This window comes from Chelonoidis abingdonii, chromosome 9 (assembly GCF_003597395.2).
Source record: "Chelonoidis abingdonii isolate Lonesome George chromosome 9, CheloAbing_2.0, whole genome shotgun sequence".
Taxonomy (NCBI): domain Eukaryota; kingdom Metazoa; phylum Chordata; order Testudines; family Testudinidae; genus Chelonoidis; species Chelonoidis abingdonii.
In genome coordinates, this window is record NC_133777.1 from 36537607 (window position 1) to 36561784 (window position 24178).

Consider the following 24178-nt stretch of genomic DNA (forward strand, 5'->3'; position numbering starts at 1 on the left):
CTACTCCTCTCGTCGGGGAGGAGTACAGAAACCGATTTAAAGAGCCCTTTATATCGATATAAAGGACCTCGTTGTGTGGATGGGTACAGAGTTAAATTGGTTTAACGCTGCTAAAATCGGTTTAAAGGCATAGTGTAGACCAGGCCACAGTGAAGCAAGAGGTCCTTCTCAGTAGAAGGTGATAGATTCTGGTCCATAGGTAACACAGACTTCTGCTAGCTTATCAAAGAGCAACTGCCTTATGCAGACATAATTTCCTCCTCATCTGTCCCCTTGTAGATGAGAGATGGAGGTTATCTAATTAACATTTTGCTTTATTGCCTGCTCTTCAGATCTATCTTGACAATTCTGCTAATGTGAATGGAAAAGTATTTAGGGACCTCTACTGGCAGCAAGCTCTGTGTGTATACAATTCTGGAAACTATATTCATTTCACTTATACTAACCTTTCCCTTAAGCAAAAGCAACAAATGTTTCCATCTGTCAGGATCTGCCATAAGTATGTTCAATAATGGACCAAAACTCATTTTAATCACTCCCAAGATGGGCCAAGGAATATAAAGGACTAAATATTTCATATCTTTCTAGGGCCATTTCAAATTCCAATTAGAGAAAATGGGACTGAAAACAACCAGTCCTGGAAAGACATCAGATTTCTCTCACTTCATCTCATGGCTGGAAAGTGGAATAGACAAAGCCAGGGGCTCCTGCAAAGGCATTCAGACGGGCAAGGCTCAAGATTCAGAAGGCAACCTTCCTCTCCAAACCTACTGCCCTCGGTTCTACCATGGTACAAGGGGATGAGCTGAGCCCCACAGTGTGGGGGCCAATGGAGGATGTGTCCAGAATGGGTGGGAAGCGTTATCGCCAAATAGATCTGAATCAGCTCAAAGCAGCTTGTACCCCAAACCAAGTGGCATGGATGTATACGCAATATACATGTCACCAGGGCCGTCCTTAGGATTTACGGGGCCCTACACAGTATTATTAAACTGGTGCCCCTATGCCGGATGGCAGCCCAAGCTCACAGCCTGGTGGGGGAGGGGGAGGAGGGACGAGACAGCAAAGGATAATGAGATGGCCTGCCTCATGGTGGCGGAGAGTCACAGTTCCCCGCAGAGACTCCCATACCCTCTCCCTCATGCAGAATGGACATGAAGAAAGTATCTAATTAAAAGCACTAAAATTTGGGAATAAAAAATGTCAGTCACAGGTTTTTTGATATGCCCTGAAGTTTGCCAGAGATTTATTTGCAAAAACTTCGTAGTAAGGGTGAGTCAGCTGTCCTGCTGAATACAACATTACATATAATGGAATACATGATGCAGCTCTTTTCTGTTTTACATTTTCTTAATCAGTATTTCTAAGCTGAATTTATATTTTAAATGTACTCAAACCTTAAGCCAGCATTCCAGATTACTACATATTTAACTCACTGAAACAAAGACATTATTTTAAATTAATCAGAGAGGTTTAGTGTGTTCATAACAATGTTCATTGCTTTTAGAAAAAGGGAACAGTAATTTACTTTGTGTGATCTCCATAACAAGAGACATGGTTATGAAATTTCACCAACTTTAAAAAAATATGTTTCCAAAGATTTTAGGTATAACAAGGATTTTATGTCTTACTAAGGTACTGATTTTGCTGGAGGGTTCTTTTAAAACTAGTTCATCGGATAGTCAGAAGTAAAGAAAGGGAAACTCTTTGTCCAGCTATCTGGAAGGGAAGGACTGTTGTCCCTTTAAGGGCTCTCTTCAGTGGGGAGTGGGGGGAGAGGTGGTGAAGGGATGGACAGAAAGGACAGGAAGACTTGGAAGCACTTTTTTTTTAAACTATAGTAATTAAAATGTGTATTTTAGATAAGGGAGGTCTTTTGAAGGATTTATTTAAAAAACTGTATGTCTGAAGATCCACGCATTTAAGGCTAAAGATGATTGTGCATCTAAAACTCTATGCAAGCATTTTTTAGAAATGTGATTTTATAATCTTCACCAGCTCACTAATGAAATATTTTTAAAGCAAATTTTAAACTAAGGTCCTGTAGACTGACATGTTCTGTGTAAATATTACATTAATGCACAACTGTTTTTGTCAGTAAAGTCAGAAACTGACAGTATAAAAATTTATTTGGGCATAAGCTTTCGTGGACAGCTGATGAAATGGGTTCTAGCCCACAAAAGCTTATGCCCAAATAATTTGTTAGTCTCTGAGGTGCCACAAGGACTTTTCCTTGTTTTTGCTGATACAGACTAACAGGACTACCACTCTGAAACCTGTCAGTATATACCTTGGGGTTGGCAAATGCCTGTTAAATGGCTTTATTACCCCTTGAATGTCTCTTTAACAGTTTCAATGTTGTGCTAATAGGTCTGGCAGGCTGGAGGTTTTTTCACTTTTAACTACTAGATTCCCTCCCAAGGAAGACTCACCAGGCTAGAGCAGCCATCTGTGGGAGCCTGCAGGAAGGGTCAGAACAGGGATAGGAAAAGAAGAGGGTGGACACTAAGACCCAGTGGTGCCCCAATTTTCAGGTGCCCTACGCAGCTGCCTATGTTGCCTATGCCTAAGGACGGCCCTGCATGTCACTCTCGTTTCAACCTGTTCTTGGTGGGATGGGGACCCCAGAACATGCCCTGGAGGCCATGCTGCTGCAGCATTGTGTGAACTGGCACAGACAAAAAGTTTATTTACAAGGAGAATCTAGGGTAAAGTTTTCTTGTGAACTGGGGACCTCTGCATTCTTTACCGTCTGCCCTTCTCTATGCTTGTGCACCCCTACAGTATTAGCATCAAGGGGCTCTTGTACCAGCACTGGGTGGAGCTGTGTACTGGTCTGATTATGTAAGCAGGGGTACAGACCTTGCAAAAGAAGAGTTATGGAAGCCACTTGCCAGGAGTCCAAAAGCCAAAACTAATTTGCATAGACATCTGCAACCCAGTTCAGGGGTTGGTGTCAGCATGTATTCGCCCAACGGTGCATTGAAACCTGTGCCAGTGAAGACTACATCGTCTTCCTAACCTTATCACTTGGTGTCTCATTTGACTTTCCTCTCTTCTCCCTTTCTCGCCTTCCATCTGCCACGTTCCCTTTGTCCTCCTCTCTGCCTTCTATCCCCTTCTTACTAGGCTTCCTCTCTTCTTCTAGGTCCTCCTCATTGTTCTGCCTTCTGCCCTTCCTTCCCACCACTGCCCTTCCATTTAAACCCCTTCCCTTCTCTCTCTATTTGCTCCCTTTCACCATTCTCCTCAATACCCACCCCAGGGCTATGGGATGAAACATGGCATCTCTCCACAAGGGCCAGGCCAATCAGAGCCTAAGAATGAGGCTAGTGCAATGGACAGAAACATGGTTCTGCTCTGTTCTCCCAGGCCTCCAGCTGGCAAATTCTCTTTTCACAGGCCTCACTACCCAGCAGGGAACAGACCTCACTTCTCTCCCAGCAGCTCACTGGCTGGCAGGGACAGAGAACGTTCCAGTAAGCGTTCTCTCACCAGCACCTTTCCCCACTCAAAGCAGCAGCCAGCTACCCTGCAGCCTTGAATGGATACAGTGATTCTATTTTGCAGAGTATGTCTTTGAATGGGTTCAGGGCTGCAAGCCCTGAACAAAGACAATCTTCAACTCAAAGCTACAGAAACAGGGATGGCAGTGAAAAAATTCTACTTGTGAGCCATTTGCCACACCTCTGTTCGGTCATGCGTGGCTCCCGTTCCCCCTCTCTCCTGATAGCTGCTGCTCTCTGTTTCTCGTCTCCTGACTGAGAGCTGAAATCACTTGTGGTGGGGCAGTGTTTCTGCTCAGCTGGTTGAGAGCTAAAAATCACGAAGGGCTAGTCTACACTGGCAACATTAAAGCGCTGCCATGGAGGAGCTTTATTGTGGCTTGTGTAGTCACTGCAGAGCTCCCAGCGCTCTAAAAAACCCACCTCCATGAGGGGCAAAGCCGTACTCCCAGCGCTGGTGCACTGTCTATACTGCTGCTTTACAGTGCTGAAACTTGCTGCGCTTGGGAGGGAAGGCGGGTGTTTTTTCACAACCCTAAGCAAGAAAGTTGCAGCACTGTAAAGTGCCAGTGTAGACAAACCCTAAGAGACTGACCTACAGAGGTCACAGCAGAAGATAACTGACGGGCAGCCAGCAAAAGTGGCAAGCAGTTGGCTAGCAGGGTGGCCAGGAACCACGGCTGGCCAGGTGGCTAGAGGAGAGGAACCATGGCTGGTGGGTAGCCAGCCAGAGCACATGCTCCGATGGCAGAGCAAGTAAGGTTCCCTGGGTGGGAGATGAACTCACACAGATGCACCTCTGAACCTCTGAACCCTCACACAGATGCACCTCACTGACCAAGGACAACCACTGTGAGTGGGGTATGGTGAGGGAGCAGAGCGGGGAAAAGTAAAGGAACTTCTGGTTTTAGAACTCAAGAACATGAGGCAGAATACTCTGCCCCAGGCACACTGGGGTGGGTGTCCTGCTCATAGTTTTATGATTATGAATCCTGCTTGTGGCATTTCCCCTAATAAATGTTGGGTGACTTCCCTCCTTTCATTAAAAGTTTATTTTCTACACTCAGGCTCTGTGCTTGCGAGTGGGAAGTATTCCCTCTCAGAGGTGCTCAGGGGTGGTGTATAATTTTCCCAGGTTACTGGGTGGGAGCCTGAGCTGGTTCTCTGTTGTATTGTTGAAAAGGAACCCCTAGATATTGAACCCAGCCCTGGTTGCTGCCGCCTCCACCTGGCAAAAGGGTTATATTAAGATAAGGAAATGAAGGGCTGACTATCAGGCACAGCTTCCTAATGGTGAGAACAAGCTGACCTTGCATAGTCTCCAAGCAAGGGGGCTCTCACCCTTCCTTAAGTCACCTAACAAAGCACTGGAGAAAGTGCTGTAGGGAGCACCCAGAATTGTCAACTGTGCACATGTAACTGGCTGTTGCTTTGAATGTGGAAGACTGGAGACAGAGGAAGAATAGTGCAGTGAGTCAGGTTGCTTGCCTGGGTCTGGAGAAAACTAGGTTCAGTTCCTGCTCCACTTCAGATTTCCTATACAACCGCAGAAAAGTCATTTTGTCTCTGTGTTTCAGTTTCCCATCTATGAAATGGGAATACAAAACATCCTCACCTCGCCTGGGTGTCATGAAGGGGAATTTGTTAAAGATTGTGCAGTGCTCAAATACCATGGCAATAGGCACCATAAATGTATAGTAGATTCCGCTTAATAGCAATGTTAATATTAACAACTTCTGCTTAATGGCAACATCCTGCTGGGAACCAGTCCCATCCCATTCACAGCAGGATTAATGGGATTTGGATATTGGCAAAAGGCATGCCACTTATTAGCAACTGTAGGCAGGTTTGCAAGGCTACAGCAAGGGAAGAAAGTGCTAGGATGTACCTTCTCTGGCTGAAGCCCTGCAAACCTGCCTGCACACAGGGAGCAAGCAGGAGGTAAGGGACCGTAGGCTAGGAGGCAAGGCTGTGGGCCGGGCAGTAGCAGGGAAGGTGGCTGCAGCCCAGCTGTTGGATCTGCATGGTACCTCTTCCTCCTCTTTCCAGGCTGTGTCCTGTCACGCGACTGCATGCAGGGAAAGAAACATTGGAATGTGCCTGAGCCCAGACGCATGGAGTACACAGGGAGAGTACAGTGTAGCCCCTGAGGCCTCCAGCATCCCTGCTCGCCATAGAAAGCCTCAGCATCCAAGCTGCAGTCCTGGCCCCAGAGGTAGGTTTGCAGGCTGCAGCCAAGGAGGGCATGCGCCAGTGTTTCCTTCCCTGGCTGTAGCCTCACAACCCTGCCTTCTTATTAGCAACTGCTGGATAATAGCAACTTTTTGCTGGCAACCAAAGGGTTCTAATAAGTGGAATCTACTCTATCTAACATAACAGAACCCTTCAGGGATGGATTAACTGGCTAAACTGATCTTTTCCACCTCAATTTCAGTGGTCTCCAGCCAAGTTCATAGTTAAATTCCCATTGAGATAAATGGAGACGTTCAGAGTTTTCTTAGGGACTGATCCAACCCCCAATGAAATCCATGGGACTCTTTCCCTTGGCTTCGATGCACATTAGGTCAGGCCTTAAAGCTCTAGTTTCAGGCTGTTTGTTGGCAGACTCAAGCAGACAACAGTGCATCAGCTCCTACTTGAAAGACTCCATAGAAGACAGAAGGATTAGAATCCTAATTTTTTAAATAAATCCAAGCTTATATTCTATAGAAATGGAACGGACTGCCAGCAGCCTGAAAGGAACTCTTCATCCCATGGGTCCTGGACTGTGACCTAGTGTAATTCATGTATTATATTACTATCCACACAGCACCCTACTGACAATCAATGGAATTAAGGCTCTTAAGTGCCTAGTTCCCTCTTGACAATGAGATGTAGGCTCCTCAATCAGTTGGGCATTGGAATGTTGAGCACAGCAATGCCTAAATACCTGTAAGTCTGGGCCTTAGTGTTCTGAAATGATAATTAAGTGCCCTCTGGTTGAGGCGAGTGTTACCTCAGCAGTATTTCTGCAAAACCCAGTCAAATGCCACATTAAAGCAGGACTATTGATGACTATTTTCAGCTCAGATACCATGGTGTTGGGTGCGGTATAAGAATCTTTGACAGGAGTCAGTTGGATAATGAGATGTTGAAGGTCTTCTTGACTTGTTTTAATGCGTGCACCAATAGTTTACCAGTTTTCACACTCCCACAACTCGCATTACTGTATGAACTCGAAGAGGAACAGAGCTAACTCCACAGCACTCTTTGCAGCTGGTACCCTTTACAGCCAAAACTTTAAGGCCAAGATTCTCTGCTTTGCCAGTTATGGCTTGCTGAATCTCAAGGGTGCAATCCTGAGCCCTGGCATAGGTTAGAGTAGCCTGGGGACTTTTCTAGCTTACTGCCCATCATCCATAAGGAATTATAAAATCAGATGAACACAGCTGGAGCACAGCATAATAAATAATAATAAGCTGGAAAAGGGCCAGATACACTGGTTCTGCAGCACAAGAGAGAATATAGCCTTAAAGTTCTCACACAATAGAATTAACTACATCATCTTTAATTGACTTATCTTATTTTGAAGCCATTCTGGAGTTAGGGCAGTAGTAATTAATTTTTTTTTTCATTAAATAAGAGATTTTAGTCTTGTTTCAGACAATTGGCAAATATTTTATTAGACAAAAAGAAGTATTCAGGGGCCATCTGGCGGCTGTTTGATGTATCACTGCTACATATAATCCCAACATAACCAGAGCAAAGAAATCTAATGGGAATTTGAAGAGTATCCAAAGGCCAAGTTCAGCACAGGAAGCATCTCAGGCCATTTTTACATAGATGTGTTTCTGAACATAATCATGATTTAAATTAAAAAAAACTATGTTAAAATAACATTAGGGGCTAAATTCTGCATTCAGTTACTCCAGAAACACATTGGTGCGAGTGAGTTATACATCAACAGTGTAAATGAAAACAGAATTGGGCCACAAGGATCTAATTTAAACCTACAAATTCTGATTTAGAAACACAGCAACTCAAAAATCGCACTTCTGTCAGAAAATGTTTCAGCTACTTTTCCTACAAGCAGTCACATCAGATAAATGTAACTGGAATACAAAAGAATTATTTTGTTCTATTTTTGCTTGTTTACTTTGTGCATTTGTCATTTTTGAACATAGTCAGTTTCACCTAGGTGAAAGGCCCTAGGCACTAGTTAAAAGGGGGTAAATTTTATCTTGTTGCCCTGTTTAGTCAGGTAGGGCCTGATCTGGCAAAAAGACTACGCAGATGAGTAGCTTACTCAAACAGGTACAGTTACTCATCAGTGAAAATCTTTGAGGGATCAGGCTCTTAGTTCATTTTCCTTAAAAAAAAAGGAAAATATCATTCAAGAGCACTGAAGTTGGCAGGCTACTCAGGGGTAGCTGGCATAGAAAGGGAGGATGATCCAGAGGTTATGTTGCTAGCTTGGGACTCTGGAAACCCAGGTTCAATGACCTGCACTGTGACCTTGAACAAACCACTTCATCTCTGTGTGTCCCAGTCCCCCGTCCCAGATGTGTTGCAAAGACAACTGCATTAAAGAGCATGATGCAGTCAGATACTATGGCAATGGGACCATACAAGTACCTTAGCTAGATTGGTGAATGATCAGAAACTTCATTTTTGAAATTATCTAATTTCAGGTTGTCTTTCACTCTGTCTTTAACTCAAGTTGTTCAGTAGTTCAAGGCTTTTTGCTTATATTTTGGGCCAAACTCTACTTTCAATCACACTGCGTAAAGCAAGAATAACTTTCGCTGAATTTGGCCCATTATATGAAATGCAATATGTTTAGTCACAAGGGCTACATTCAGCTATGACATTATTGGCAGGTAAGTTCCAGGTCACGTGTCTGATCATGCTCTCACTGACATCCACGACAGCTTTGCCACAGAATCCAATGGAATCAGGAGTGCAAGTGAGTCAGAAAGAGGTGCGGTAGCATGAATGGTACTGATTTGACACTAGGGGTATGTTTACACTGCATCTGGGAGCATCCCTCCCAGTCTGGGTCCACATACTTGTGCTAGTGGGACTTTCACTAGCGTGCTAAAAATGGTTGTCTAGCACTAGTCCCACTGACACAAGTCTGTGGACCCAGACTGGGAGGTTGGCTCCCACATGTAGGATCGACATACCTACTAGGTCGACATACCCAGGAGAGTATGCAAGATAAGTAACTTTAAAAAGGCAAGTGCCACTACTTTATCTTACATTTCTTTTTAAATTGTTTTACCTGCAACCAACATACCTTCTCCACCACTGCACATAACCTACACTTATTTTTGTCCACCTACTGAAACCAAATCTGTGAAACTTATGCTATGTTATTGCTTAAACCCCACATGTACCTTACAGAACTCTTTACATCCCCACTCAGTTAGACTTTCATGAACATTTCATCTAATTATGACAGGTCCGAATCTGGCCCAATGGAACAAGGGTAACATTTTCAAAAGTGCCTACGTGACTTAGGAGCCTAAGTCCCATTTTAAAAAGTGATCTAGGTATTTAGCAGTCTAAGTCTCAGTGAAAGTCAATAAGACTCAGACTCCTAAATGTCAAAGTCATTTTTGAAAATTGGACTTAGGGGCAGATTTTTAAAGGTATTTAGGCACCAACGATGCAGGTAAGTGCTTAGTGATATTTTCAAAACATTTAGGTGCCAAACTTTCCCTTGATTTCAATTAGTGTTTTGAAAATCTCACTAGGCACCTATCTGCATCTTTAGGCGCCTAATTACCTTTGAAAATCTGGTCCTTACTCTCATAAGTCACTTATGCATTTTTGAAAATGTTACCCCAGATCTAACGATTCTTGTTCATGCTATTGACACTCTGCTGAAAGCAGAAACTGTGAACAGAGTTTGACTGAATTACGTTAAGCTAAGGCAACAGTGATGAAATTAAGTCTGAATTTTGTTGCTTTGAAGAGTTGAAATGAGACCTTTTATGTAATCGTCACACAGTGTATAAAAACTCAGTATTACTTTCTAACAACTTTGTGCAGAGATTCTGAGCTTCTGTAATTATTATTCAATTCAATTACTGATGTAGATTAGGATGGTCAGGAGTCCCATGTTCCAAATATGCATGTCTATCGCTGCCAAAAAAAGTATGTAGAAAACAAATTTGATAGTGTGCTACTCTCTCAGAGACTCCAGTTTGTTCTTTATTTTTTATATGAATTTGGTGTTAGATATTTTCATTTCCAAATCTCTGAGCAACACAGCTGCCAAATTATAGCTTCTTCAGTTTCAGATGTCAAAACATTCTCAGTTATTCTGCTTCTGTCTGTGCAAATAAAAAAAGAAAAGAAAGAAGAAAGAAAAAACTGTTCTAATTTGAAGCCCAGAAATGCTGCTAACTGTCAACGTGAATTTCAAATAACTCTAAAGAGGACGGTTGTCTCTGATGGATTATATTGACATATTTTTAGTTTCTCTTTTTAATTTTAATACTGGATTTTCATGAACAAGAATTGGATAGAAGCTGTCCACAGACTGCATTCAGTGTGGGCTGTTCTCTGGTTGGCTCCAACACAGTGCATCGTGAATTTAGTTATGGTTGGGAGACTGGGTAGTTTATGAAATTAGCATTGGATTAGGGAGTCTTTTACCTTTATTACATGGGTTCAAATCTAACAAAGGTTGGTAGTGATCAAAATATATCATGTTTGGTGCAATATAAGAAATTAGTTGGTGGGACTCAATCTATTTCCAAATGAACGACTGCCCACATTTTAACCAACACTTACAGGAGCTCATTAACAGCTTCTGACAGGCTACAAACTCAACACATTTGCAGACTACAGACAAGAAACCCTTACAGAAGGTCCCTCTAGAACAAGAATTAAGCCCCTTAGCGGAATGCTATGTGAGAACTGTGCACTGCATTGCTCTTGCTGGTCCTCCTCTATAGACACAAAGGACATCAGCTGGTAGGTTTGTCAGTCCAACACCTTTCATCAGTGGTAAATCCAATGTTTTAAAAATGAATATTTAAGATGAAGATATCCAATAAAGTCACATTTGTTTACAAATGAGCAAACTTGAATGGACCATCCCCTGTCAAGTACATTTAGACCACAAGACTTTAGCACTAAGTGAAATGTTTTCTATTGTTGCTAAGTCAAAGAGTTTGCTACCAATGGACCTGGAGCAAATGTAGGGGAAAATCCTGCTCCACCACCACCCTCTATGGGGATGGAGGGCACTGCCAGCAGCAAAATCAGTGCAGTGAGAAAATCAGGACTAAATATATAGATCTCCTGGAAATGAGAAATGATCCCCTTCTCTGAGCCTTGTTTTAGGTTTCAGAGAGTTCAAATGGCTTTGTGATCCTTTAAGAACACTGTCGGCAAAGATCAAACACTGCAAGGAAAGAAATTAATTAAAATCACAATTCTCCTTTCACACCTGCTGCCTATCCAGATGTGGTTGCAGTACTGAGAGCCAAGATGCTGGGGATAGGAGGCCAAATCAAAGCTAGAAACGTATTTAAAACCATAAAAATAAACTTAATTTTTTAAAAAAGAAACAAGAACTCGGGGTGAAATCTTGGCCCTGCTAAAGTTAGTGGCAAAACTCCCACTGACTTCAATGTAGCCAGGATTTCACCCCACATCCCCAGCAGTGGGAGGCCCTTTGGGAAATGCAGAAGGTGTTCTCCACAGGCACTGGTCTGGAGGTGGAAGCAGGTGCATAAGTAAAAGAGAATAGCTCTCAAGATTGCTCTTATAGCCAAGCATGGCAGAACCATGAAGCTAGCCCATGAAAACAGAGACATAACACAACCTTAAAGTATTAGAATGAAAAGGTCTTTTGGAATTTGAGATCATGGCTAGATTCGTCCCAGAATTTTCAAAAGAGGGTCAGCAGGAAGCAAGACACTCTAAAAGGAGCATTCCTATGCTGAGCTACTAACCAGGTGAAACAAAACAGGAGTTTTCTCTGCCATAGGCTGCTTTCCAGTGACCGAGTGTTGAGGCTGTAATCGCTCCAGCTGCTCCTGGAGTCTCTGCCTCCTGTGCTTCTATTTCATCTGCTTTTTCTTTAGGGACAACTCTCTCAGGCTCTCTTCTGCCCTGCAAAATATAACATAAACATACAGATTCTCTCTAGCTAACGGAGCCACACAACCTTGCACCCGTAGGTTGCAGCCAGTAACATGCTCTCCAGGTCAGTGGTTTTCAACCTGTTTTCATTTGCAGACCCCCACAAAATTTTGAATGGAGGTGCTGACCCCTTTGGAAATCTCAGACACAATCTGCGGCCCCTCAGGAGTCCACGGACCACAGGTCGAAAACTACTGCTCCAGATGGATGCTTCCTGGAATGACATTCAGAATCACCACTGATGACTTTACTCCAAACTCTCTAGTACCTTGGGGATTCTGCTGCTTTATTTAGAGGGGGCTCTGGAGCACTTCCTGAACACAGAGTGTCTTCAGTCTCTTTCTGGTTTTCCCTTGAAGGATTATCTCTATGTTTCACATGGTTTGGCAAGGGAGGACTTCCCCTCTGTGAGTCTGAGCGCACCAGCCACTTGGAAGTCACCTTATTTGCTTCCCCTCTCACTCTTAGATAGCGTTTTCTCCTGATTTTCAGGGTGCTCATCTCTTCTGGGCTCTCAAGATCCTGGCTCACTCCTTCATCTCTTAGCACCTGCTTAGAGGCCTCATTAGCAAGAGGCTGGGATGCTTCTTTACGGAAGTTACGGAGTTGCTGCAACAGCAGGCTTTTCCCAGTGCAATCCCTGAAAATTAAAAATCAAATGGATTAAACCAAGGTAGAGCGTTACAATTAGCAGATCCTTACTGAGAAACCTAATTTGACTGGCAGCGCAAAGCAGGGCACAGAAGACCACCCAGATAATGGTTTTTGATGTCCTAACATTAGCTTAAAAATGATAGAATATGCCACCATGAGCCCACCTGGAATTCTTTGGGCATCCAGGTGGTTCAGTTAGACATTGCTGGATCGATCTAGCGTAGTAACACTACGAACCTCAACAGCACTCATGAGGCTCTGGTGACATTGTCCTTTGTCATAAGACTAGTTATTTGCCTCTACATAAGAAGAGATAGAGGGGATGGCCAGTTACACTCTGACTTTTTACTGCAGTGGGCTGTGATCTAGAGTGGTTAATGGTACAGACAGCTCCTGGCTCTAGAGATGGAGGGATAACATTTTCAAAGGCCCTTACATGACTCAGGAGCCTACGTCTCCCTTCCAAAAGTGCCATATGAACTTTGGAGCCCAAGTCTCATTGAAAGACAATGGGATTTAGAAGCCAAGTCACTTTAGAAAATGGGACATGGGGGCCTTTGAAAATTTACCCTGGCCCTCCTTGCAGCTGTCCTGGGATAGATATTTGACTGGCATTTCACTCACTCTTTCTGGTTGTCAGGCAGAGGAGCACAATGCCTGTCTCAGGAACGCTCAGGAAATGGACTGCTGGTCTGGAAGTCATAGAGTCCACAGGTCCCCCCAAGGAGCCCTTTTCCCATCCAGCAGCCAATCAGGTAGGTATAAAGAGAGAGGATAAGATTCCCCCCAATAATTCCTACCGGAGATAGAAGGGAAATGAGGGAGGCCTTCTCCCTCCCAGCACTTGAGGAAATGAGACTTTTAAATTATCAGTATCACAATTCTGTGATTTCCCTGGGTGATGATATGCAAAGTTATGGCATCACATTGCAACACAGCATCAGGACACAATTGTTTTGTGGCTGCATGTCATTTTGACGATGAAGGGGCTCCCAAGCTGTTTGGTAAAGGGTGAGGGCCACCAGTTTTGGGGCTGATTGCAGTGTCACGAAAGGAGCAACACAGATGTCACTGCTCGGTTCTGAAAGAGGCAGCTGAGAATTATCTGGACCCAGAGAAGTGGCTTTGTGCTGTCCGAGTTTAATATTACAGTGTTCTGGCTCTGCAGAGTATACGCCTGCATGTTATTGTGAATTATTCAAACTAACCTTGTACTTTTCAGAACACAGAGTATTCTACAGCTAGGCTTCCCACTTCTATTTTCTTAAGGGTCTCCTCTTTTCTCTCTCTTATTAGGAATCACCACTTTAACCTGTGACCTCTTCTAGAGATGACAAGACTCTCCTGGACACCTGAAACCCCTGGTTACAGTAAGAATTGTACCATTAAGGAGAATGAATAAGCAGTGTGGGTTTGCGAACACCTCCCCTGCCAGATACCAAAAATAATGAATGTGAACTGAATGACATTCTCAGCATCCACAAGGCCAGGCCCTCAGATTCTAAATCTGTTGTCAGGTAAACTGCTAATGTAAGTGCAGAGCGATGATTATTCATTCCTCACCTTGCCTTGACTATGCATTGATAGCAGTGGCACCAGCAGAATGCCTTGGTATAATAGACCTTGGACAATCATGAGTCATTTGCAAGAGCAAAGAGGGTAAGTTAGCAGTAAGGATTCTACTAACACATCACCATGTCCCTGCAGTGATTCTGATCGGAAACTTATCTGTATGCAGTAGGAATAGATGTGACAATTAAAGTACTTCTGTGCTTGCTTCTCCTCCTGAGAGGCAACTAGTGGGGTAGGGTGAGGACATTGGTGATTTAATCTGACCCTCCTCCATATGGAAATTCAGTGAATGAACCAAGTGGAGTTTGCTGGCCCTGCTAGGGAGATGAGGTGGGAAATGTCAGGAGCCAGAGGTGGTGCATGAGTATGGAGATTTCTTACACATGGCCCCGGGGATCTGCCAGGTTTGAGGGCACTTCTGTACAGGGCCGGCTCCAGGCACCAGCCAAGCAAGCTTGTGCTCGGGGCAGCATTCCATCCAATCCTAGGGCGGCATGACCACCCATTTTATTTTTTTGTTCATTGCTCTGGCCACCCTGTAGGGGGCAGTGGTGCAGAGGAGGGGAGCGCCCTGCTGGGAGCCAGCTGCGCACTCAGTCTGCCCCAGCCGGTGCCAGGTCTGCAGCAAGCCCGTCAGCCCACATCCTTCCATCCCCGCCAACTGGAGCAGCGCGGAGCCCTCCCAGCAGGCAGCGTGGCAGGAGGGGCTGAGTGGTGAGCGCCCTGGCTGAACGAAGCCCTGGCTGCCCCCTTTTCTCTCCCCCTCCCCCGCTAGCTGGGGCACGCACTCCACTACATGTCTGCTAGCCGAAAGTTTGCACCCTGGCTCCAGCCACCCCGCAGGTTTGGTTTGTTTTTTTTGCTTGGGGCGGCAAAAAAGCCAGAGCCGGCCCTGCTTCTGTGTCTCTCTGAGGAGATCTTCAGAGATTTCTCCTTCCTGCAGGCTTTACCCTGTAAGGGGACCATCTAGATTCTAGTCCAGTGTAACTCAGCTGTAACTCCACCCAGATCAGTAGAGTGACAATAGCACAAGGCCCAAGTAAATGAGATCAGAATTCAGCCCAAGGGTTTTCTGCTTGCTCAGATCACCAGATTTCCTAAAGTGGAAACAGTAATATTTGTCAAGCATTCTATTTTTATTTATTTTTAGCAATTTTAAAACCAATCAAAATTCATTTGACCAGGTTTTGCTTTATATGACTCCAGATTTACACTGGTGTACCGCCCAGTGATTTCAGTGGAGTTTCTCTGGATTGATACCAGCACAAATGAGTGTGCCTGATCACTCCTGCTTGGCTCTGGCTTCTGACTATTCTCAGCTGCTAAATCATTCCGAGTGGTTGGGCTCTGTTCCTTGGCGAATCATTTATTCTTTCAAAACTATTTTTAAAGAAAAGAGTAATTGGCTCTATCAAAAACAGAACAAAACAATATGTTCTGCTTGTTCCTTCTACTGCTCTAATTCAGGTATAAGAGCATCATTAAGATCCAAGAAACAGCTTCTAAAAATAACACTGAGCATACATGAGTGAAACGTTTAGACTCTGACTCAGCAAGGTACTCTACCAGTGCAACAACCTCATCATAGGTGGAGGGTTCGTTCTGGCTTACCCAGGCACGAAGATCTGGCGGTAGTCCCCTCATGTATTGGTCGATGACCAGAACCTCTAGTATCTCTTCCAGACTCCGGGACTCCATTCGCAACCACTGTCGTGCGAGATGGATGAGGTCATACAATTGGGACCACGGGTTTTGTTTTCCTGGTACCTCCACTCATGATACCATTGGGCCCGCACTGCGGTCGTCACCCCAGATCTGGCCAGGATCTCTGCGTTCAGCTGGGGGCAGTCTGCTGCAGCCTCTTCAGGCAGATCATAGTAAGCTTTCTGGGCCTCCCCACACAGGAATGGGGCAAGGATGCCAGACCACTGATCTCGAGGCCAGGCCTCCCGTAGGGCTGTCCTCTCAAAGGCCAGAAGGTATGCCTCTACAACGTCCTCCCCCGTCATTTTCTGCAGCCAATGGCTGGCCCGTATGATCTGAGTCCCATCATGACCGCGGTTCAGCTCTGTAAGGGTCTTTATCAGGTTTACCAGTTCCTGCAACATAGCCCGGTCTTGAGAAGCCTGGTCCATCAGCAGGTGATTAGTCTCTTGCTGCAACCGCACTGCCTCCTGTTGGGAAGCTGCCTGGACACGAGTAGCCTCCTGCTGGGTCACCGTAGCTTGTATCAATGCCCGTACTAAGTCATCCATTGTGGTGAAAAAAAATAAAAATAAACCCTCTATCTTTTTTTTTTTTAAATCACCCTCCTTCTTCTGCCTTGCTGTGCACACCAAATCCCATGCCTGACACCAGTTGTGACAAAGTTCCTCCTCTACCTTGGTGGGTCCTGCGCTTATTGGCAGATTTTGCTCACCTCAATGATCTTCCCCACAGTCTGGATCAATTCCTCCTGTGTCTGATCAGGAGTTAGGAGGTTTGGGGGGGAACCTGGGCCCGCCCTCTACTCCAGGTTCCAGCCCAGGGCCCTGTGGATTACAGCTGTCTACAGTGCCTCTTGTAACAGCGGCATGACAGCTACAACTCCCTGAGCTACTTCCCCATGGCCTCCTCCAAACACCTTATTTATCCTCACCACAGGACCTTGCTTGCTGGTGTCTGATAATGCTTGTACTCCTTAGTCCTCCAGCAGCACACCCTCACTCTGAGCTCCTTGTGCCTCTTGCTCCCAGCTCCTCACAAGCACTTCCTCTCCTCTGGTTCCTGCTCGTCTGACTGGAGTGAGCTCCTTTTTAAACCTAGGTGCCCTGATTAGCCTGCCTTGATTGGCTGCAGGTGATCTAATCAGCCTGTCTGTCTTCATTGGTTCCTGATTACTCTAGTGCAGCCCCTGCTCTGGTCACTCAGGGAACAGAAAACTACTCATCCAGTGACCAGTATATTTGCCCTCTACCAGACTCTTGTACCCCACTGGTCTGGGTCTGTCACAGTACTTAATCATATACATAACTTTAAGCATGTGAGCAGTAACTACTCACATGCTTAAAGTTACGCACATGCTTAACTACCTCGCTGAATCAGGTCCCAAGTCTGGCAATAGGGAGGTGTTGGGATCCCTGCATACAGAGGCATCTACAGTTCAGAAGTTCCTTGACTGTTCACATTATACCCAGACAAATAAGGAGATCTAAGAGTTTTTCTTCCCACACATTGCAATAAATAATCATGCTATATCAATGTCAATTTCTAGCTTCTGTTTGATCATTTTCCTAAAGATGCTGGATATGAATATATACCCATAGTCTTTTAAAATGTCTGATTTGGAGTTATTTAAAAACAATTTTCTCAAGTTACTCAAAGTGGCTCAGAAAAAAATAAAGCATTTTTCCTATTGTCTGTGTCTACTCTGCATGTGTCTTTTGAGTCATGTCTGTTTCATCTACTGACCAAAAAAAATGTTTTTTTACTCCTGATATCCCTATAGATTCCATATAGCCGCAAAAGAGCAAGGTGAATTCTATTCTGCCTCAAGCATCAACAATCATGTTCTAACTCCAGCAGAAACAACACAAGACTGATTTGCTAGATCCAGACTGAAACATTTTGTTTCAACTATTAAACTGAGCAGATCTGCTATGAGAATCACTGATGGATAGTATTTAATAGGTGAGATCTCACTCAGTCTTTTTGGGGATCACTTCAAATTCATGAAAAGGTGAAGATTCATGTAGTTTGTACCGTGGTCCTTGGGAAGAATCTTGCATTCTCTCCTTTGTTTTCTGTTCATCCTTAAGTGTTGTATCCTCCTCATCTTCAGTGGAGCTGTCATTCAAGCTATGAAGCAAAGATATCTGATTACTGGACACCTCTGTTCATGGTCACAATATTAACAACCAGCCTGGGGTATTTATCCACAGTGTGCTGTCTTAATCATGCCTGAGATGCAAGCTTAAAACAATGGGATGTTAAAGAAAATTTATGGAGTCAGATCTGCAGCTGATATCAACTGGCACAGTTCCATGGACTTCACTAGAGCTAGATTTACACAAGCTGAGGACTTGGCCCATAATGCAATAATAATTAAAAAAAAATCAATCTTTTATGTCTTTAAAAGTGCATGGAGACAGCTCCTCAGAGGCATCTTCCCAACAGCAAATACTCAATAACTGACACACACCGTTTGATGCCCTAACAACATAATCCACTTAGACAACATAACTCATCCTGGTGTCATGAAGGGCAATCTTATGCTTGTTTTTACTGGAACAACTTGCTTTTAGCTAAATTTAAGCTTGTAGTAAAATTTAACCTCCCTGTGGGTTAAATTAAAACTCCTTAATGAAATACATTTAGACCAGGGGTGTGAGGTGAGTGCATCTGAAACATCTACTTGGTCTTCATTATCTACAAGGTTTCTTCAGATTGCTGTTTTCTTCAAAGCCATTTTCTAGCCAGAACCATTGCTAAGCATCTCTGGGAAAAGAGTACAGAAGTCTCTGGTTAGTTGTTGATAGATATTGTCCACTCACCCTATGGACATGCTAGTGTCCATGCATCTTGGGGAGGAAGCAAATAGCTCTCTCAGACTCATTAGCTTTAGAGGAGACTCTCTGCCAGAGCTTTTGGAGTCTTTGGAAAGAGGCCAATCTCCCAGAACTCGCCATCTAGGCAGCTCATAGTCTCACAGGAGACTGAAAAAGCAGAGCCAGCAATCCCTTGGTTGCCCATCTATCCTGGATTTATAGTTTCCCTTCCAAATGCTCACTCGCTCCACCAGAGGGCTACCTTTCCAGACCAAGGGCAAGAAGAAGTGATACAGCAAAGAAAGCCTTTCATGGTACTGCTCACCATGGGCATAGGATTTGCAACAGCCTTCAGGTTCGTGCCCTTGGTCCCTTGTTTTTCACTAACATCAGACCCCAGAAGTTACCTTTGATTTTCAACAGATGGTAACACTGATTTGTGTGGTTTAGCGTCCCGTAAATCAATGTACACTGTTGGGAGCTCTGCTGTACACTGCAGTTCTGGCAGATCCATACTTCGACAGCTCCAGGGAGGTGATGGGAAGACAACTTCTCTGAGAACAAGTATCAGAGGGGTAGCCATGTTAGTCTGGATCTGTAAAAGCAGCAGAGAATCCTGTGGCACCTTATAGACTAACCGAAGTTTTGGAGCATGAGCTTTCATGGGTGAATACCCACTTCGTCAGATGCATGCATGCATCTGATGAAGTGGGTATTCACCCACAAAAGCTCATGCTCCAAAACTTCGGTTAGTCTATAAGGTGCCACAGGATTCTCTGCGCTTCTTCTGAGAACATAAATCATCAATTTCATGTATTAATTATTTACTTCCTGGGAGAAAGTTCCAACAGGACATACATTTGGAATGAATAATAGATCAAGAAAGGGACTGCACTCCCAAACTATTATGCAGGTTCCAACTCACGATCCTGCACACGGTAGAAAGAACACTTACCATATGCCAAGATTCAACTTCAGAGCTGCTGAATTCAACAAGACATGACACAGAGTTCAGACTGCATCCACAGCACCTTAATGACACAGGTCTGGCTAGATAGGAGTTGAAATGCTAAAGATTTTACAGTTCTGTTGTTTCAAAAGTCAAAACTGTACTAGATATCTTTGAGGAATCTCTGATTTTGCAACTAAACAATGGACCTTGCTCAGTTGAGGCACAGACAGCCATATAAATCAATCCTGACAGACCGGGCAGAAAATAGTAATTTTCTGATCCCTCAGAGAGGATGCTACACTTGTCTGCTTACAGACCTATAGTGATGCTCTGATATTTTTTTGTTTTTTTTTTTTATCCCCCGGCCTGTGGGGGGGGGGGGGGGGGGGGGAATCTTTCTGACATAGACCTTGTCCCAGAGTCAACTATTATTTATTTCTCAAGCACTGATGGTGAGGTGGCACTGTAGATCATAGAAAAAGACAGTCCCTGCCCTAAAGAGCTTACAATCTCAAAGACAGGCACAGGTTTGATTACTGTAACCTCCTCCTTGGGCTTCCCAGACAGTCCTCTCTCTCACTACCATGTGCACAAAGTGCAGTCACTAAGACGACATCATATCACTCCCATCTTTGAACACCCCCATCTTCACCGCATCATGTTCACATTTCTTGTCCTCCCCTTCAATATCCCCATAACTCTGCCCTTCCCTAATAATCTGCCTTTGTCTGTTATTGATTTGCCCCTGTCCTCCCTGCTCTGCCAACGATGCCATCCTCGATACCCAGTTTGTCTGCTTCTTTCACTATCATTTCTTCCACACCACCCTCTGTACATAGAACATCCTCCCTGAGTGGGTCTGGAAGGCCACCGCCTCTGTGCATTCAGATTCCTCCTCAATCCAGTTCTATAGTGATGCCTGAAAGAAATTACACCCAGCTAATAATGGCGAGGTCAAGAGGCCATTGACAGAAAATACAAACCCCAAGCTCCCCATGGAACGATCAAAACATGGCCACTCATCACCCTGATTACTTGGCTTGTCTGCTTAACCCCATTCTCCCACACTTCATTCATTTCTCTTTTTAGATTGCAATCTCTTCTGTGCTCTACTGGAAGACATAAGCAAAGACAGACAAATACTCTGGGAGAGCCAGAGAAAGGAGGTTATGTTTGTGCCCTTCCTCCTCTCAGAGAATGCTGCATGGAAAGGCACCTACTGATGACAGTCAAACACTATGATATGGAATATTGACCCTTAGTTTAGTCCCTCATCCTGGCAAGCCCTTCACTGCCTTGGATGTGTCTCTGTCTAGAGCTGGTCATTGTGGATTGAGTCAGCAAGGGAGTTGCTCACTTAAGGCCTGAGCCAGCACCCATGGAACTCAATGGGAATCTTGACTTCAATAGGCACCTGATTGGGACCTTGTTACCACATGGCTGCACTGGGGTAGTTGGGGTACTGGTGAGCAGATTCAGATCATTCCGCTTTGGATTTTTAAAGGCCCCTAATGGAGTTAGATGCCTAAATCCCACTGAAATTCAATGTGAGTTAGGCATCTAACTCTCCTAGGGTCCTTTGCCAATCCCACCCTTTGAGAGCGACAGGCTCTATGAGCCCTTCACCGCTGAAAGACTGGCTGCATGCATCACAACCTTTTTCAATGGATGCCTGGGTAGCTCTTGTTAGCTTTGCTTTTCAATACTATCATAAACACATGCAATTCTTCACCTTAAGAGAATAAAAATACTGTGCCACATTCCTACTGTGCTATTAAATTCCTGCAAGCTACAGGGCTATGGAAAGGCCAAGTGAAATCATTCATTCCCAGACATTCTTACTACAGTCCCAACCATAATCACCCAGTATGTGCAAAAATTAATTCCTAGTGAGCAGGACCTACTTCTGATCTCCTTGGTGTTCTTGAAAGTGAGCAAGTGTGGCCAATGGCTTCCTGTGGCGTGGAGACAATGCCTTGGACTGCCTGGCACACAACTCTTCTAGCTTTTCCATGAGCCTACTTTGAGAACTAGCAATCAAGGCCTCTATGGATGAACAGAGATGACAGAGAACTATTTACTACAGTCTTCTTGTTATAAGAAGAGCCTCCAACTTTCCCTTTTGTGCCTTATCACTTTCTCTACAGAGTGTCACAGACACAAGAGTGGTAAGGAGTGTATTGCTAGGTAGCGGCAGTAAAAATCTGGTTTCCCTTCAAAACCAGGCCAATAGTTTAATTTTTAAAGAAACTTAAAAAAACCTATGCATAAGGTTGTAATGGTCTATCCTTCCTTTGCTCCTGACTGCCACCACTCAGCCTGTGCCACTGCATTCCCTGGAAGCTGGCCTCTGGAGTGCTGATATAGCATGACAGGACATATAAATAGGGCCAGATTCAGCAGGGAATAGAAAGGAACATAAACCAGTGTAATTTACACCTTCTTCTGCCTCCTTGTCAAGCCGCTTACACTGACCTACAGTCCCTTGGGTGAATGTAAAGAAACGCAACTTACACCCATTTACCCTTCCACTTGGAATTTGGGCTATGGTATCCAGTAGGAAAGACAGGATGGACTGTTACAGTGTTAACTGAAGAAGACTTAGACATGTAAACAGCAGGGAGACAGGACAGGGAGAAGGTAAATTGGGGAGAGGAGAACTGATGGTATTTACTTGACTCCCTGAAAATATTCCCTGTAAGGAATAACATACCCAGTCAGAGATCCACCCTGCTTGTTTCAGAGAGAGGAGCACAGAAACCTAACATGCCATTCTTCAAATATATACGATTTTACATAAAAACCTATATTAAAAGAACACTAAGGTTGCAAAGTCAAGCACTCAAACGTTGAAAAATTCCAATATTATGACTGACTATGCAATTTTAATTCAGCCCCATTGTGCATATGCCTTATGAGACAGCCTTTAGTGACATGATCATATACTACTTTTTTCACAGGACCCCTGCCTCAGTCAGCAATTGCAGGGAAAGTTCTATTAAGCACATGAAGTCAGGGGTTATGGCATTCTCAGTCACACTGTGGGGATGGTGCATGCGCAGTATGCAGGAGTGGTGAGGAAATGGAGCAAACCTAGCAAAGTTGGAATCTTCAGAGAATTTAGGGGCCAAACTCTAAGAAGTCTCTACTGAGCATATGCAAATTGAAATTTTTCAAAGGCTTAGCCAAATTTGGCTAATGTTCTCTGGGACAGCAAAAGATATCCCTATCACCAGAGCGACGATCCCTCCAAATTTCAAGTCCTTGCTCCAAAGAATGGAAGTTCTAGTGCATCTCAACAAAACAACTGCAAGAAATTTTTTTTAAACACAAAACAAAACATATTTTCCCTACTCTCGTTCTTGGCAGCAGCTTAACCTTGTTTGATGAAACTTTAAAAAAAGAAAAGAAAAAAGAAATTTAGCCTGAGGCAAACACTCAGCATGGGAAATTTCAGCCCAAATGCTTAAAGTCTGACAAAATTATAAATAACTGAAAACAGAGTCTTTTAATAGAAAACATCAGGCAACATTAACTACAGTGGCACTACCAGCTCTGTCTGTATTAGTAAGTTGCAATAATCAACCCTGGATGTCAAATACATAGATCACCAAGGATGGGTCTGAGTCTGACAGTACGTGGAGCAATGTTCTGGCCAGTGGCAGATGGAAGTGTGCTGGGGTTTTTTTGCCATGATTGAGTACTAATGTAACCTACTAAAACAAACATTTAGGGTAGATCTACACTACACACTAAGCCTGAGAACCGGGTCCAGCAATTGCAAACTTAGCTTTACGATGCAGTGTGGACGCTCAAGCATGGACTTGGAAACACCTAGTCCCACAAACCTGGGTTTACAATGCAGTTTAGACATACTCAATGATACTGCATTAGCAACCCCAGGAGGGCACCTCCACAGCTATTTCCAAGTGATGTAAAATACAAATTTCACTGCAGAATCTTCAGAGATTTCAGCCCTGGGTTTCAAAGTGCCTAGCCCTGCGACTCCCCTCATTGGATTTAGGTTTAATGATGAAGAACAAAAAGGGAATGATCCTGAGATGCAATTGGAACTGCAAAAGAAAAAGCTGAATTTGTCTGAACTGCTCTCTTCATCTGTGAAGGGCAATGACACAATGAAAACTACAACTCAAAGTCTAATCAATGCACAAACCATTAGGTTAAGAGGTCTGGAGAGGGTGGAAGTAGACAAGTGGGTCCCCCAAAATGCTTAACCTTGAGATTTCTGCTGATTCTATTTACATCAAGAGAGCACTGTATGTATCCACAAGAACTCTTAAAGCAGGTGGATGTTAGCACTTACAGAACAATCATGTTTGAGGTCATGGACAATGCAGATAAGGGTCACATCTTAAAGTACAGACCTATACAGTCATCCTCTTCCCAGATTTTTAGTTGTTATTCAGGCAAAATGCTTTTTCCTCCTCCTCCTCACCCTGAGAAAGATATCAACGTAACATAACCAGGGCCTACATTTTCTTTCCTACTTAGCTTTGCAATGGCATAAGTACCACCTTTTCTAAGCACCTTTTGGAGGAACAATAATTTATGGTTCATTTGCAGACCTTGGGCCAGATCTACAAAGGTACTTAGGCATATAAAGAAGCAGACAGGTGCTTTTCTCAATCCCACTAAGCACCTACATGAGACAGATGCCTAATTCTTATTTGCTTTCAATAGAAGTTAGGCGCCTAACTCACTTAGGTGCCTAACTCACACTTAGGCACTTGTTAGACACCTAGGGAGATTATCTGCATCTTTAAACACCTAAATACCTGTGCAAATCTGCCCCCTTGCAAATGGTG

General features: G+C 44.0%; 1 protein-coding gene across 1 annotated transcript in view; it reads right to left on the reverse strand.

The window, feature by feature from the left end:
• DNAAF8 (dynein axonemal assembly factor 8) overlaps window positions 1–24178 on the reverse strand; it is a 153518-nt gene that overhangs the window by 113256 nt on the left and 16084 nt on the right. The window contains 5 exon segments of the mRNA XM_075069372.1: window positions 11459–11618; window positions 11917–12288; window positions 17616–17711; window positions 18808–18954; window positions 21257–21398. Coding sequence (XP_074925473.1) covers window positions 11459–11618; window positions 11917–12288; window positions 17616–17711; window positions 18808–18954; window positions 21257–21398 — 917 coding nt within the window.